At 41.0% G+C, this 14899-nt stretch overlaps 1 protein-coding gene across 2 annotated transcripts in view; it reads right to left on the reverse strand.

Annotated features, from left to right (window-relative positions):
* The window catches only part of LOC145444987 (MAM and LDL-receptor class A domain-containing protein 1-like), a 148614-nt gene that overhangs the window by 76535 nt on the left and 57180 nt on the right, over nucleotides 1–14899 (reverse strand). The window contains exons 8-13 of one of the 2 annotated variants that reach the window (XM_080323070.1): nucleotides 11052–11166; nucleotides 10727–10892; nucleotides 10465–10666; nucleotides 4291–4428; nucleotides 4054–4225; nucleotides 3731–3909 (exon numbers count right to left, since the gene is read on the reverse strand). The exons of the other annotated variant lie outside the window; for it this stretch is intronic. Coding sequence (XP_080179196.1) covers nucleotides 3731–3909; nucleotides 4054–4225; nucleotides 4291–4428; nucleotides 10465–10666; nucleotides 10727–10892; nucleotides 11052–11166 — 972 coding nt within the window. The remainder of the gene's footprint in view (nucleotides 1–3730; nucleotides 3910–4053; nucleotides 4226–4290; nucleotides 4429–10464; nucleotides 10667–10726; nucleotides 10893–11051; nucleotides 11167–14899) is intronic. 2 annotated transcript variants of the gene reach the window in all.

Consider the following 14899-nt stretch of genomic DNA (forward strand, 5'->3'; position numbering starts at 1 on the left):
CACGCATTGCCCGACTCCGAACATTAGTAGCCTATATACCGAAAATGAAGAGCCGACAAGTCTCGAATTTTGAGTCAATTGCATTTTCGTGTCTGTATCTGATTCGACACCGCATATCAAGTCTCGCTGTCTCACTACAATGTTTGGTGCGTCTTCTGAATATATTAGCCTACATTTATTGTATTTCTGTTCGCAGCAGCAGGAAGTAGCAGTAGCAGAGAGTGTTACGTCATAGTTAAAATATTTGATTCAATTGGCGAAACGTTAAGACTCCGGGTCACCGCCAGCCAACCTTTTCTGACCCTCCGTCGGAAAGATTTATCTACCCGTAGTTGAATGAAAGCCGAAGTCAAAGTCGGACTTTTGAGCGTGTAACACAAAAAAAGCTCCATAAAAGTCAGAACAGTTCCTAATTGGTCAACTGGAACGAAGTAGATAGTTTTGAGGAAAATTGTATACTCACGACATTTTCCGTCGGTTATGTTGAAGTCGTCTAAGGCGATATCTCCTTTCCAGTCGGATCCTCTTGTTGCAGTTATCACCAACGAAAATATGTGATTGCCTTGCAAATCGATCATTCCCTCAAGCCATTGATTTCCCTTTTCGCCTTTGGTTCTCCAAATATTTACCATCTTCTTTTTAATGAGTTTGAATATTGTCAAGTCTCCGATGCCTGAAAAGCGGCAATGAGAAGTTTCGGGAGTGATGCGATGGGCAGATTTCATTTCGAATCTTGCATTTCTTGGATACCTTGAGCGGAATAACTGCAGTTCTGCCCTGACATATACACAAAACTACCTACTTTAACCACACCACGCCGTGCCGAAACCACCATTTATTTTCAGATTACGGACCGGACACTGTCGTCTCAACTCCCATCTTAGCAAAATTGGATGCTCCGATACCCCTGATTGTGCCACATGCCATGTTGAAGAAACCGCAGAGCACGTTATTATCGAGTGTGCAAAGTACGCTAACGAAAGATGCCAGTTTAGAGCTGCCGTAATGGACCTGAGAGTACCCTTCACCATGGAAAATATAATAACTACTGATTGTATATTACCTTTGCTGTGGGAATTCCTTGCGAAGACAAAGAGACAGTACTAAATGTTTAGTTGAATGTATTTACTTATCGCAATATCGATTCGATTATCAACCGTTATGTCTTGACGCAAAAGACCATAGACGTCATATGCGTCACTAAAATTGCTTTTAAATATAATAATAATAACTGCAGGTGTCAGATAGCTTGAACTTACTCAGTTCAAAGTATATTGCAGCGTAAAACCCCAATATTTTTAGCAGGCCTCGTAAAATCTTGCATGAATACTTTTGCACACTTTCGTTTCAGTGCCATGAGCAGTTGTACCGTGGAGCATGGTGATTGGTATCCCTCAAGAGTGATATTTATTGACATTGTCTATGCGCTATATTTGGTGCTAAATGTTGTCCTCTACTTCGAGCGTATGCATACATTGTCCTAACATATTTCCCATCTTCATTTTCATACCGCCTTGAAATGTTCGGAAACAACAAGTATTTAATATGTATGCAAGTCAGTAAGATGATAGACCGACTGAAGCAACATGAACTTATATTATGCAGAATATGGACGTGTAGTCGTTCACTTACCTGTTCCGTACATATGGTACCAAAATCGAAAGCATTTCGGACCATCTATTTTGAATTGACTGCTGATCAATGTTGCACGCAAACCGATTTTTTGTCTTGAAGCATCGATATATATATAACCGCCCCTGAATGAAACCCAGTTATATGCTTGAATTATTCGCAGCCATTGCATCGGTGGAGGCTGCAGGAGCAGTGAATCAATTTTCGCTATGCTTCATCATTCTAGATTTATGTTGATTACCAAAGTTAAAGTTGTATGAAGTAGTTATTGACCTCATACCATGGCGAGACATGTTAGAGTAATTTCGTTACGTATAGAAAAGAAATTGGTAACTTCACGTACCTACTGCCTGACGTGTGGTCGGCTCTGGGACCAGTGCCATCTAGATGAGTCGTTGAGGATGTGGCGAGATCCCAATCAAAGTCTTTGTTTTTTCCCTTGGCCTGCTGCCATTGACATGTGGTTGTTGTAAAATCACATGTCATCGGATGCTCATTTGTCCCTGGCCTTTCTGAAAGATAAATGTCCATAGGCAGCTACGACAAAGAATGCTTCTGATTGTGATAAATTGAGTTGTGGTATTTCTCTCCAAATGTCATCATTATATACGTGGTAAACTTCCGGACCCTATTGATTTATAAGCAATCAAGTCATCTTTGGCTCCGAGACTAAACGGTAGTTATAGGGATGGTGTGAACGTGAGGTTCACGTTCGCGTTCTGTGTGTGAACCTCGGAAATTTTGAGGTTCGTGTTCACAACAGAACCTTGGTAGGTTCTGCACTGTGAACCTTTTTCATATATTGCAATTTTCACTTCATTATAACATCTTTGGTTCAAATTTATTGCGTTTTAACTGCCGGCCACTCTATGCATGGCATTGGCAGCATAAACAATCAACACTGAACGAGCATGCACCTTGACAATCTCAAAAATTTAGCTTGCTTTGTTACAAACGTTTGCTCGAAATATCCAGTTTTCCGTTTGTGAATATTTAGTGACTCTCTGCATGAACTTGACCCGCATCAATCACACAACATCAAGAGCCAAATACACTACATGGAGCCAGTGAATGATGCTAATTTCTCCAATGAATGACGTTGATATCGTTTTCTATCTAGCTGGCGTATACGGGGTCAATCTTGACTTCATATGTATACCGTATCATAAAAACCAAATCCGTGCGATTGGGGTGTTGGCTACTGCTGTATAACTTGTTAATGGGTTAGTATCGGTAGCAAGTATAGTAACCCGTTTTACACTCTGCTCGATATCAACGTAGCAATACTCAGACTCCGAATACATTTTCCGGTCTGGCCTAGACCATTAAGGCGTGAGCTCTATTCCCTGGCAAGTCCTCGTCGAAATTGTTGGCAAAGCGATGGAAGATATTGATATTATGGGATTATCTTATCAGTTGATACATTTGGCGACGTTTAAAACGTCAATATGTACTTCAGCATTGTGGCATAGCTAGGTATCGTGTACAGTACATTAATATAGGCTATCACTTCATTGAAATATAGGGTTGAAATTAGCAATGGGACGTCATGTGACGTCATGAGGTTCACGTTCGCGTTCACACAGAACCTTTCAAAAAGGTTCGCGTTCACACGAACCTGAACCTTTCAGAGGTTCACACCATCCCTAGTAGTTAGCACCGATTTATACTTCACCTCACGGTGAAGTTGAAAATCCAAAATAAGGTAACAGCACACGTATTTGACTATTCATCATATTGTGCATTACAATGTACATCTGCATAATTCAGCGAAAAGTACAGTAGCCACGAAATTCTGACATATTTATCATTCTTCGTAGAATACTTGGTGATGAAATGTATTGGTATTTACAGATTTTGGGAAGTTGACTGTACATAAATTATTTTACTAGCCTGCTGATATACATATTGAAATCATAGCAATTTAAACTGTTTTGAACTTGCATGTTGACCATACTGTAGCCTATATCGCATCGCTTTACCTGCAACCATTGGTTTAGCATCCGTATGATCGGTCTTCGACTTTTCATCATCTACATATATGGTACGCATGGTGACCATGGAACACAATTGACCACATTCTATTTCTATAACGCACCGCACGGTTGGCCTTCAACTTTAATGTCGTCCAACGCTATGTCTGATTGGAAGCCTGAACCTCGAGTGGCGCGAAACGCGATTTGATAAGGCATTGATTCTGTGATCGTGACCTGGGCGAATCTCCAGTCGGTGTCGTTTCTGCTTTGTTCCGTATCTTTCATCCATTTGCGAGTAAATCTAATTTATGTAGGCTACTGGTATGATGCGTTTCAATTTCAATAACATTAACCAACACAGCGAGGAATACAAATGATACGGTTTTAGTAAAAATAAAGGATTTCAAACTGAACTGTGACATTAAATGCAGAATTTTGTACTTACTTTGTACCACCACTTTGGACCGACATGACTTCCAGCATCCCCATGCTTTTCCCTTTCATATGGTAGAAAAAACTAATACAGGTTCGATTTTTTGGGTTGATTACTGGACTGAGAATCGTGCTGTATTGCGAGCTTTTTGCTGATGACGCTTCCAGGTAGATATACCAGCCGTCTAGATAAGTATAGGTGCTGATAAACGGAGGATGCCGGCATTTTGATGACACTGTTTTAACGTACGCCCTGTTGTGTGATCAGACGAAGGGCCTGTACCCGAGCTTGGAGTTCGCTTTTGAAATATCTCCCAATCTACATCGTCTTTAACATCTTGTTTCCATCCGCATAAATTGCCCCGTTCAAAGGCACAGTTGATGTTATCTGAAATATAGAGTTGCTCAGGCTTTCGTTCATCAATCAATATGTAGACCACTTGTTGTAAGGAACCGAATTGGGGTGTTTTTGTTTTTCTGGGAGAGGGATTCTGCGAAGACTTGAATATTAACGTAAGTGTTCCGCGGGTTAGTAAAGGTTAAGGACCACCGTCCTACATACTTCGTACAGGTACTTCTATCCAACCCTTCCTTCGTGAAATTATGTCGCATTTTTACTGGATTGTGCCCTTTGAAAATTTGATTCTTGGGGGCTTCAAGGGCTCTGATCAGATCGGACATCTGACATATCTACGATCATGCGACAAGGTATATTTATCCAGAAGGTCAACTGACACATCACAAAATTCTGAGTGAGTTGACGAATATGATGTGGGAAAACAAATCAGCTTTCGTACGGAAAACAAACAATTACCCAGGTAGGGTTGCATTTAAAACATATGGTTTTGAAGACACTATGTTTAAAACAAGTTTTAAACAGTGATATAAACAAAGGCTATTTAGAACTACATTTTTTTAAGTTGTATAATTATGCCATAAGTGTGTAAATACTTTCCAAAAAACATTCTCTATGAGCCTACGGACGATTACCATCAGATATAGCCGGCGTACACGATATGGGATGGTTGGAACCCGTGAAATAGTCGGTTAAGCAGCTAGACTACGTCGATATAGATCACTGGTTCTTAATCTTTTTTCCTCCAGCGCCCCCTTTCACAGATTATCGTGCTCCAGCGCCCCCAACCTCATATTGTATAAGGCAGTGGCGGCTCGTCCTATAGGGCAACTGGGGCATTGCCCCACCTAAAATTCTGTTCAATAACAATTTAACCATTTATAGACGCACAGCAATCAGTATATACCGAGATCATGGCGAAACCCGCATTATTCTTGTGCTTTCGCTAACAAATGCCCATACATAGCGAAGTCTCTGCGAAAATCGAATTCTCTTCTGTGTTTTCGCTTTGTGAATGCCTAGCCGGGGCTTGCCCCGGTAGCGCTCATAACAAGCTTTCACTATCTATTCTCTCAAAGCCGCGCACAATAAAGAAACGGTGATTTACTCTCTCCTATTCGTAAAATGGCCGAGCAAGTGGGGCAACTATGCCTGTCGCCCTTAAGGTGTGATGTAACAATCGTATCTATATCTGAACTCGGTTACCGTGATATGCGTTGACTCGACCTTTGCTGGTATATGTCGATTTTGACGGTGTTTCGCACCATGATAATTCTTGAAACTTGGTACGATATGTCGTGAAGGTAGTATTTAGCACTGCTCCAAGTTTCAGGCTTGCTACTCAAAGATAAGGGTGGTAATTTCGTTTCCAAAGTTCAGTGTGTGCTGATCTATTATGTACATTGTACAACAAACAGATTTTACTCAAAAGCCGGTATTGGTCTCCATTGATTTTGACGATGTTCCATACCGAGATCGGTCATGATATTTGGCACAGTAAGTCTTAATGCTAGTATCGACCGCTGTAATAAGTTTTAAGTTTGTCACTGAACTATGTGGGTGGTAATTTCGTTTCCAAAGTCGAGTGAGAGCTGACTCTTCATTTATCGCTAACAGATTTACGCAAAAGCCGTTATTGGTCTCTATTGATTTTAACGATGTTCCATACCTAGATCTGTCATGAGCTTTTGCACGGTATGTCTTGATTTTAGTATCGAACGCGGTGCCAAGTCTTAAAGTTGACGCTCAATGATTGAGGCAGTTATTTCGTTTTCGAGGTCGAGTATGGTAGAGATGCGCGCTGATCTGATACTTAGCCTACCTACATCATTGCGGATCTCACGGAAAAGCCGGTGTCTGTCTGTGCTAATCTAGTCTGCGTTCCATAACGAGATCGGTGATGATATTTCCAATGGTATATCTCGATGATCGCATGAAACAGCTAACTAAGATTCTCGGTTTGCATTCAAATATTCACATAATTTTATGTTCGCCAATGTGCATTTCACTGTGAAATTGTGGCCTTCAAACCATTTGCTTACAATCCCCTGTCAAATGCGATGCTATTTCATTTTCGATGTCGGTTAACAGCTGATCATTCGATCAGCCTATTCCTCGATCTATTTTACTCAAAGTTCGGTGTTCGTCTGTTTGTATTGATTTTGACGGTGTACCATGCCGGAATGGGTTATGAGATTGCGAATGCTACTTCTCGATGATTTCATGTAACAGTATGCTAAGTTTACGGCTTTCATTCATGTATTTATTGATTAATATATTTTCCAACGGCGATTTGGCAGCAGACAGTAAGCCGTATGTGTTGCGTCACAATCTCCAGTTTCAAGGCCAAAATGTACTATGTTGTTCCGAGACCGAAGTTCCGAGGCTGCTGTCCTTAGTTCTTCAAAGACCATTCAAATTGATGTTCTGGATTCAATATGACAGGCCCAATCTATGAGATAACAATTGCGTATGTGTCCGAAGTCGTTGACCTTTGCAGTTAGGCTTACGCAATCTCTCGAGTTCTAGTCATTGGAATTAGTCTGGTCAAGTCAAGTGCGAACATGAATCGTATTGAATCTTTGCTCCGTACGTAGGCTAGTTTACGCAGTTGCCTTTAGAGCGAAAATTAAAGGTCTAGAAGACTACTCCTTGTCGCTTCGACATATTCCCGTCTTTTCATTGTATCGCATTTTTGTGGTGTATTGAACTGATAAAATTGCTAATAAACCAATGATGATGATGATAGAAATTGTCCAGTCCATTGATCCAATCGTACGCCAGGTACCTCCGCTTTGGTTGCCTATCACCTGGTCGTAACTCGTAACCACCAGCCTATCGATTTGCGTAATCTCTAACTCTACCATGAAATCATAACGCATGCCACTAAGGATGACCTGATAATTGATTCTTGGCATAGGGACGTACATTCGTGGCATAGGGACGTACATTCGTGGCATAGTTCACGTACATTATGTAAAATAATCCTTTGATTAAAAAAAAATGAATAAAACATTTGTTACCACACTTCAAGTCACGGCTCACTGGCAAACCTCTCGCGGCACCTACGTTAAAATCACTGTTGTCGGGAAATTCATGTGACCATCATATTAAAGTTACTTTTTTACGTTGGAAAACGCCATTGTGACGTCATGTTGATAAAAGTCGCTCGCAGCCCTTGCCCCACCACCCGATATTGTCACGAGCCGCCACTGGTATAAGGAATGTATTAAAGACAATGAGTAAGAGGCAGGGCCGTAACAGCACCTCGTCAACCCCCCTAAAATTGATTGATTTCCGCACCCATAGCGTGATAAACCAAACTTCTGAGGACTTCACCCCCAAGAACCACGTAGCGTGATTTCGATGGTCAGCAGAGTTTGCGTGGCATGGTCACTCCAGGTTGCAAGATTTTCTATAATGCATGAAATAATTACATATATAGGTCGCTATAAACTTTTTATCGTCTCAGCCCACGTAATCAGATTTACCAGTAGCGATAAGTGAGCAGGTAACCGATAATTAAACATATTCGGGCGTGCCCGTAGGTACAATTAATTCGTTACCAGGGCCGTAACAGCACTTCGTCAGCCCCCCCCCCCAAAAAAAAAAAAAAAAACATTGGTCTTGGGCCCCCATAGGCTGATAAGCCAAACATCCGGGATTGAATTGGTCAATATGATCGGGAATTGCATTTATATTGATATCAATTTTTATCCTCTCTCTGCTCATCTGAACAGATTTACCGGTACAGCTGAGTGATGAGTGATTGAAAAGGTAGACCCCTCAAAATTAATTATACATCTTCGGGCGTATGCCCGTTGGCAGGAACGAAACGACACTTCGTCAGGCCCGCTGAAAAACCTTGGGTCTTGGGCTCCCATAGGGTGATAAACCGACCGCCCCCCATCACGTTGTTCGCTTTTCCCACGAAATTAGCTGTACTGTTGAGCGGGCCAGCGATAATTCATGATAAAATCGGTCAATATGATCGGGAATTGCATATACATTGCTATCAATTTCTTGTCCTCTCTGCTCACGTTACCAGATTTACCGGTAGAGCTGAGTGAGGTGCAATGTTCCCTCTAAGCTGCGCACGTGCGCAGTGATGACACGGTCTCTGCGCGCAGAAAATCTACGTTGCGTGAAACAAATCCGAAGTTATGACCATTGGTCTGCGCAGTGAGTTGGTGAGTATGCACAGACTCGTCAAAACGTAGTGGGAACATTGTGAGGTGTCTTGGAAACTGTAGGGCCCGTCGTAACTAATAATTAAACATATTCAGGCGGGCAGACCCGTTGGTATGACTTCGTTGAATGATGTTATTTCGTGACCTCCTGTCTGCGATATCAAAAAATATAGAATCACCCAACAGGGATATCTAGTTCTATATGTCCCTGTCGCCCAATCGCACTTAACTAAAAGGCGCACACGATTTCAAATTGGTATTTCTTCACTGGCATATAATTTTTCCCTGCCAGATGGAATTCGTCTTACGAGGTTCAGATTGCCAAGACAGGAACAATCGGTGCCAGTCATTTAGGCGCCTACGGACAATTAAACCTATATGTCTTTTGTAGGCTATATATAACGAAGTTTTCGGTGTTAATTCGCTCTGAATCAGGGTTGTAATGACTCGAGTCAGACTCGAGTCACGATTTTCAGATGACTCGACTCGAGTCATTTTCTCAAAATACGGAAATGACTCGACTCGACTCGAGTCAATCTGTGTATTGACTCGACTTGGACTCGAGTCATTGCGCATGACTCGAAGCAAGTCATTGACTCGAGATTCAGACGGCCAAGACCGACATTTCATTGTAATTTCGAAGCCAACACACAATTGCGATTTCGTTTGTTGGTACTGGTGCTTGAAAATGCTACCAGAAACTGCTAAAAGTGAGGAAAATTGATATATTATAAATGCGAACCATTCAGTATCACCCAACAGAGTTAAAAAAGTGGGTTTAGGAAGACTTTAACTGGAAACTGAGCAGTCAACACAATGACTTGGACTCGAACTCGAGTCATAATACCATGACTCGGACTCGATCCTCTGTTCGATGACTTGGACTCGGACTTGACTCGGTGGAAATTGAAAATGACTCGACTTGACTCGAATCAAAAATATAAACGTGAGATTGACTTGTGACTTGGAGCCTTGTGACTTGGTTACAACCCTGCTCTGAATACTCATTAAGGATATGTCCTGCTACCACATCTTCTAAACTGCGAAGCCGTTTTTCTCCAGCGCCCCCCTGAGCCTAGCGACCCCATATAGCCCCCTGAGCGTTTCCTCCCCCTTCAAAATCACCAGTGCCCTTGGGGGGCGCTGAAGGCAAGGTTATAGATATATAGATCATTGGTACGGAATCCATATTCTGATAATGATGATGACCGCCGACCGTAAAAATGCTGCATGACGATTTAGTCGTGGTTAAAGATATTTTTGGTCCGACAGGGATTGGAAGCCTATTTCGTCAAAGGAGATATATTTAGTTATTTACCCTACATTTTTAATTGTAAATGTCAATCCACTATGACGTCATAACTGAATATTCATGACGTCATTGCTATGAAAAGTAAAATAAAATAATAGTTTTAAAGAAGTGCCTTGTTTTAAGCATTGTTGTTTTAAATAGATTTTAGTTTTAGACCCAGGTGATACTCGATGCAGGAGTAGGACTTCATGACAATGGAGTCACCATGTCTATGTCGACCACGCCGAAAACTGTTTGAAGTTTATTGGAAATCTGGTCCAGTCACCGCGTATAATACCCTATAGTGTGAGTTGAAGGCTTGAAGCTGATCGCTGAATGTTTATACATGGCGTGTCTCTCTCCAACAAGCTGGGCTTACGGAATATTCCGTAGTCGTAATTGAATAATTATGTAGCCAAGTTACTGAACCTGATAATTTGGCTACAAGTCTCCCCGTGCTTGCGGCGTGACAACGATTTAGCCTGTTCGATGAATCACACCGTGTATTCGAAGAGGCGTGTGCTATTTGCCGAATACCACAGATAAAATCCTATTAATCCATGCAACGACGGAATGTGAGTGATCCACCTGGTAACAATGCTGGTCCAGCATCGTATGGCTTCGTCTCCGGCAAGGTTGTTATCAATTCCAACGTGTTAGTCGATGTCGTTGGAGTTATGATTGTATTTGGAAATCCGGCACCTTCGTCGCTGGCTGAGCACGCCCCGACGCTAAGGTCATCGATTGCTATGTCACCTTCGAAGTTTATGCGTCCTGCTTCGACAATCACCTGCATTGTACGCGGTCTTTACTTCACATGGTTATCTCGCAAGTAGCATTCAAGCTTTACGTGAAAGGGTCCTTCGTCTAACACATCTGCGGGGATCATAACTTGTCCGAGAATCCATTGACTTCCTTGATCGCCCGTTTTTTCCCAAAGCGCGTCACCCAATTGAACTTTGTCGTTGGTGACGAAAACCTTCAAAGGACCAGTATGTTTACCGTTCATGTTGTACCTGTGATAAGGGAACAAAGTGTTGGTATGTGTCAGTAGATTTCATTATTATTACTACGAGTCATGCATCACTTTTACCTGCAATATTGATATGTGCATGTTGCCACGTTACGGGAACAGATCTTACCCACGTCATTCATACGACTTTAATGCAACTAACCAGAAATTGAAAATCGGGTTGGCTCCTTCGTCGCACTCTATTTTGGGAGATAACAATCTTGCTCTGTCTCCTTCCACTCTGGGCCACGAAGTTTCGATGTAGAGATAGCTTCCTTCTGTATGATAAAAAATATGTTATAAAAGCATACCACGTAGGGCTGCAAAATCAATTCAAAACAAACATGTTTGAAACAAGGCCCTTATTTAAAATATGTTTTTATTGTTTTTGTTGTTGTTGTTGTTGTTGTTTTAATTCATGGCGTCACGAATATTCAATTGTGGCGTCATAGTGGATCTACATTGACAATGGTAAATATAGCTCCTTTGAAGAAATATCTACGTACTATAGCTGAACCGACTATTTTGGCGGTTCCAACCTTCCCATATCGTAGACGTCAGCTATTATATCGGGTGGTAATTGTCCGTAGGCTCATACGACATGTTTTTGGAAAGTATTTACACAATTATGGCATGATTATATAACTTAAAAAAGGCAACCTTTTTTTTTCCAAAGGGCTTTTGTTTAAAAACATGTTTAAAAGTGTTTTAAACAGCCATTTGTTTTAAATTCAACCCAAATACAACCAATATTTTCTCTGTCTAGCTGTATCACGCATTTTTATAAAAAAAATAGGCTACTTAAAACACCCATGATTAAAATTTCTCGGAATTACAGCAAGCCGCAGTATCTGATATTGAAAGCGTATTACCTTTGAGCCCACTAATCGTCGGTGATAAAATAATTCTGTAGCTCAAATGGACCGGGGTAATTGACGTAATCTATGAGGAAAATCGCCTCTTAGTGATAATTTTCAATGTACTACAACCCTGAATTTAAATACAATGCAACTGAATGTAATATTGAAAACTTCATTTATTGCTGTCTTTTAGATATAAGATATTTGTATGTGGTTCTATGAAGTTTCTGCAAGGCGAAGCTCGCGAAGTACTCTTAAATATCATTAACTCGATTGGGATTATTCAGTATCGTTTGAAAGAAATGCGACTTTTCTGTTTGCTATGGCCTCTATATTATACTACTAAGTGACGCTCAATTGCATTGTCAGCAAGTTCGTTTGAAATTTCCGTAGCTTTCACATATAACTTGCCCGAGACGAATTTCTATACTTTTAAACATTTTCGTAAAACACATGCACATGTACACCCATAGTAGTCTCTCTTTATGACACTATGCAGAAAGTACGCTCCTAACTTCTAAATAAGTTTAAAATTTGATGTTTTATTTCTCTAATTAATCGACAAGCATCCAACTTCCTGCATTTTTCAATTGAGATATAAAAGTTCTAATATATGTGGCGGACCGCAGGAAACGTGCCACAGACCAGAGGTTGAAAACCACTGCACTAACATAGTATTTTCATAGCATATGCAGGAAGAAGCAATATCTCAATAACTTAGTTATTATTACATTCGCCACCACCTATCTTTGTGGAAATGGATTTTCAGCCGGCACTCTTTCATAACAAATCAACGGTGGGAATTATCAAGACACGGCCGCGAATTTCAAGAAATGCAGCTACAGAATTCCGTTTGAAATAATAAAAGTCTTCCCAATTTCTACATCAATAGTATCATGTTATTTTCAAGAAAGGTCATTTTCTTGTTGTTTATCACTATAGCCTACAGTTAATATTTGCACAATGCAGACGACGGTTGCACGATTATAGAGCTAAATTTTAATTAAAACTGGGGGGTCGCGGGGCTCCGGGGCGGTCCGAAGGGGATCTACGGAGATAAAAAGGCTGAGAAGCACTGAACTAGAGCCGATTCGGCAAAAATATTACCATTTTCCGACTCAGCGCACCCGTTATACCAATATTTGGACTCGGCACAGTGCTTTCCAATATTTTTTAGCACCATCCGCACATTTTTTGTAAAAAAATCCATCCGCACAACCAACCGAAATTTGAGATACAAAATGAAAATCAAGATATAGATGTGCAACAAGTTAGCTAATGGTTTAGGCCAGTGCTTTTCAACCTTTTTGAGCTCCATCCGCACTTTTTTGTAAAATAAATTTCATTCGCACAAACTAATCGGAAATTGTTATACAAAAAGAAGATGAAGCCACTTGACAACATTTTGTTCAGATGTGCAACAAATTGGCTACTATGTAGCTCAACCTATCAAGTGTCTCATTAAAAAGGCAACTTTCCCACTCGTTTTGGTTTCTACTATTTCACTAAAACCCTTCTCGGACAAACAAGTTGTTGGGTTTTGTACAAGAACGTCTTGCTTGGATGCCCAGCCCGAGTCTTAAAATATGTTCTGCACTCCCATCCTCGCGTCTCGCGCTAGTCGAACTGTTATTACGAAAATTTGATGATTGTTTAGCGAATAAAAGCAGAAAGTCAATTTGAAGTCATTTTTTCAGCCTGTCGCAGGCCCAGACGGGCTGATATACAATGTCTGCCCCTACATCAGCTTCCAAACCAGGCTTTTGGTTACGAAATAATTATAGTGCGAAAATAATAATTCACTACGGCGTCATAAGTTGAACAATCTTTTACAATTTCGTCGCCACTACAAAAGTTACACTGACCTTAAATTTCCTATTAGGTTTATTTGATTTATTCCACGTCAAAATAATTACCAATTATTCACGATTTTCATTCGCACTATTCGCACCACGTTCGTCATTCGCACATATTTTTTTTCATTCGCACAAGTGCGAACCGTCACACAGGTTGAAAAGCACTGGTTTAGGCCATCGAGAGTCGCAATAAAAAGACACCTGTTTTCCCATAGTTTTGCTTTCAACTATAGCACGAGAAAAACCCTGTCTCCTGCGTAAATGAGAATAGCTAAGAAAGTAACGATACGGTGTGTTCAACTCTTTAGCTCAATCAAACTTGAAAGTTCATGTCAGCTAATTAACGTTAGAGCAGTGATTCTCCAACATTTTTGACACCGCAACCAAAATCTGAGTTTTAGAGGCATTTCGTGATCTAAGCCTCACACGTCAAAAAAATGCATTTTTGTTATTAGTATGCAACGATTTTACGGACATGGTGTGACATAGAGAACGCGCACACAACAATTGTTTGCAGCACAGCTCTACGAAAGATGTCTGATGCATGCAATTTCAAATTGCGGTGAATTTATTCCTCTATGTGTGTCTCATTTGTACTATACTGTCCACTCAAATTATTTGGTGCCGACTGCCGACCATTTCGATGGCGGACCATATCAATATCGAAAGTTTGGGCCCACTAGCGACGGTCATTATTGGCCAAGGTTTTGTCGCTGCTGATCTTCTTCCCACCGCAGTATGCTGGCCAGAACAGACAAAAACGTCTTTATGTCTCCAGACGCAGAAGGGGTAGGTCTCTAAACGAATGTGTCTCATAGGCCCGCACCCGCTTGTTGCACGTCCTTACACTAAAGGACGCCAATGGTCTTCGACGGTGTTTTCCAAAGAATCCATTCAGACAAATCATATCATGAATTCCAACCAATTCGTGCGATACAAAGGTCGGTACGTTTTCATGATCACGCCATATTTTATGTGTTTCTCGCATATTGGCTATAGTACCTACCACAGTGACCCTGGATGTGTAAAACTATCCACAGGGAATCACGCGAATCTGGCGCAATGGCGACCCAATGTTATACCCTTTGCGACCCATACTTTCAGAACCCTTAAAGAGGGGAAATTTGAGTTACAGAAACTAGCAATTATGAGTCTGTAATGATGGTATTTACTACTATCTTCGTGCCTCGTGCTAACCCAACTGTAATTACGAAAATATTATGAGTTTTTAGAGAAAGAAATCCGAAAGTCAATTTGACGTCGTTTTTCATCGCGTTGCGCAAGCTCAGACGTGC

This window comes from Botryllus schlosseri, chromosome 8 (assembly GCF_051294905.1).
Source record: "Botryllus schlosseri isolate E-star chromosome 8, Bs_hap1, whole genome shotgun sequence".
Lineage (NCBI taxonomy): Eukaryota > Metazoa > Chordata > Ascidiacea > Stolidobranchia > Styelidae > Botryllus > Botryllus schlosseri.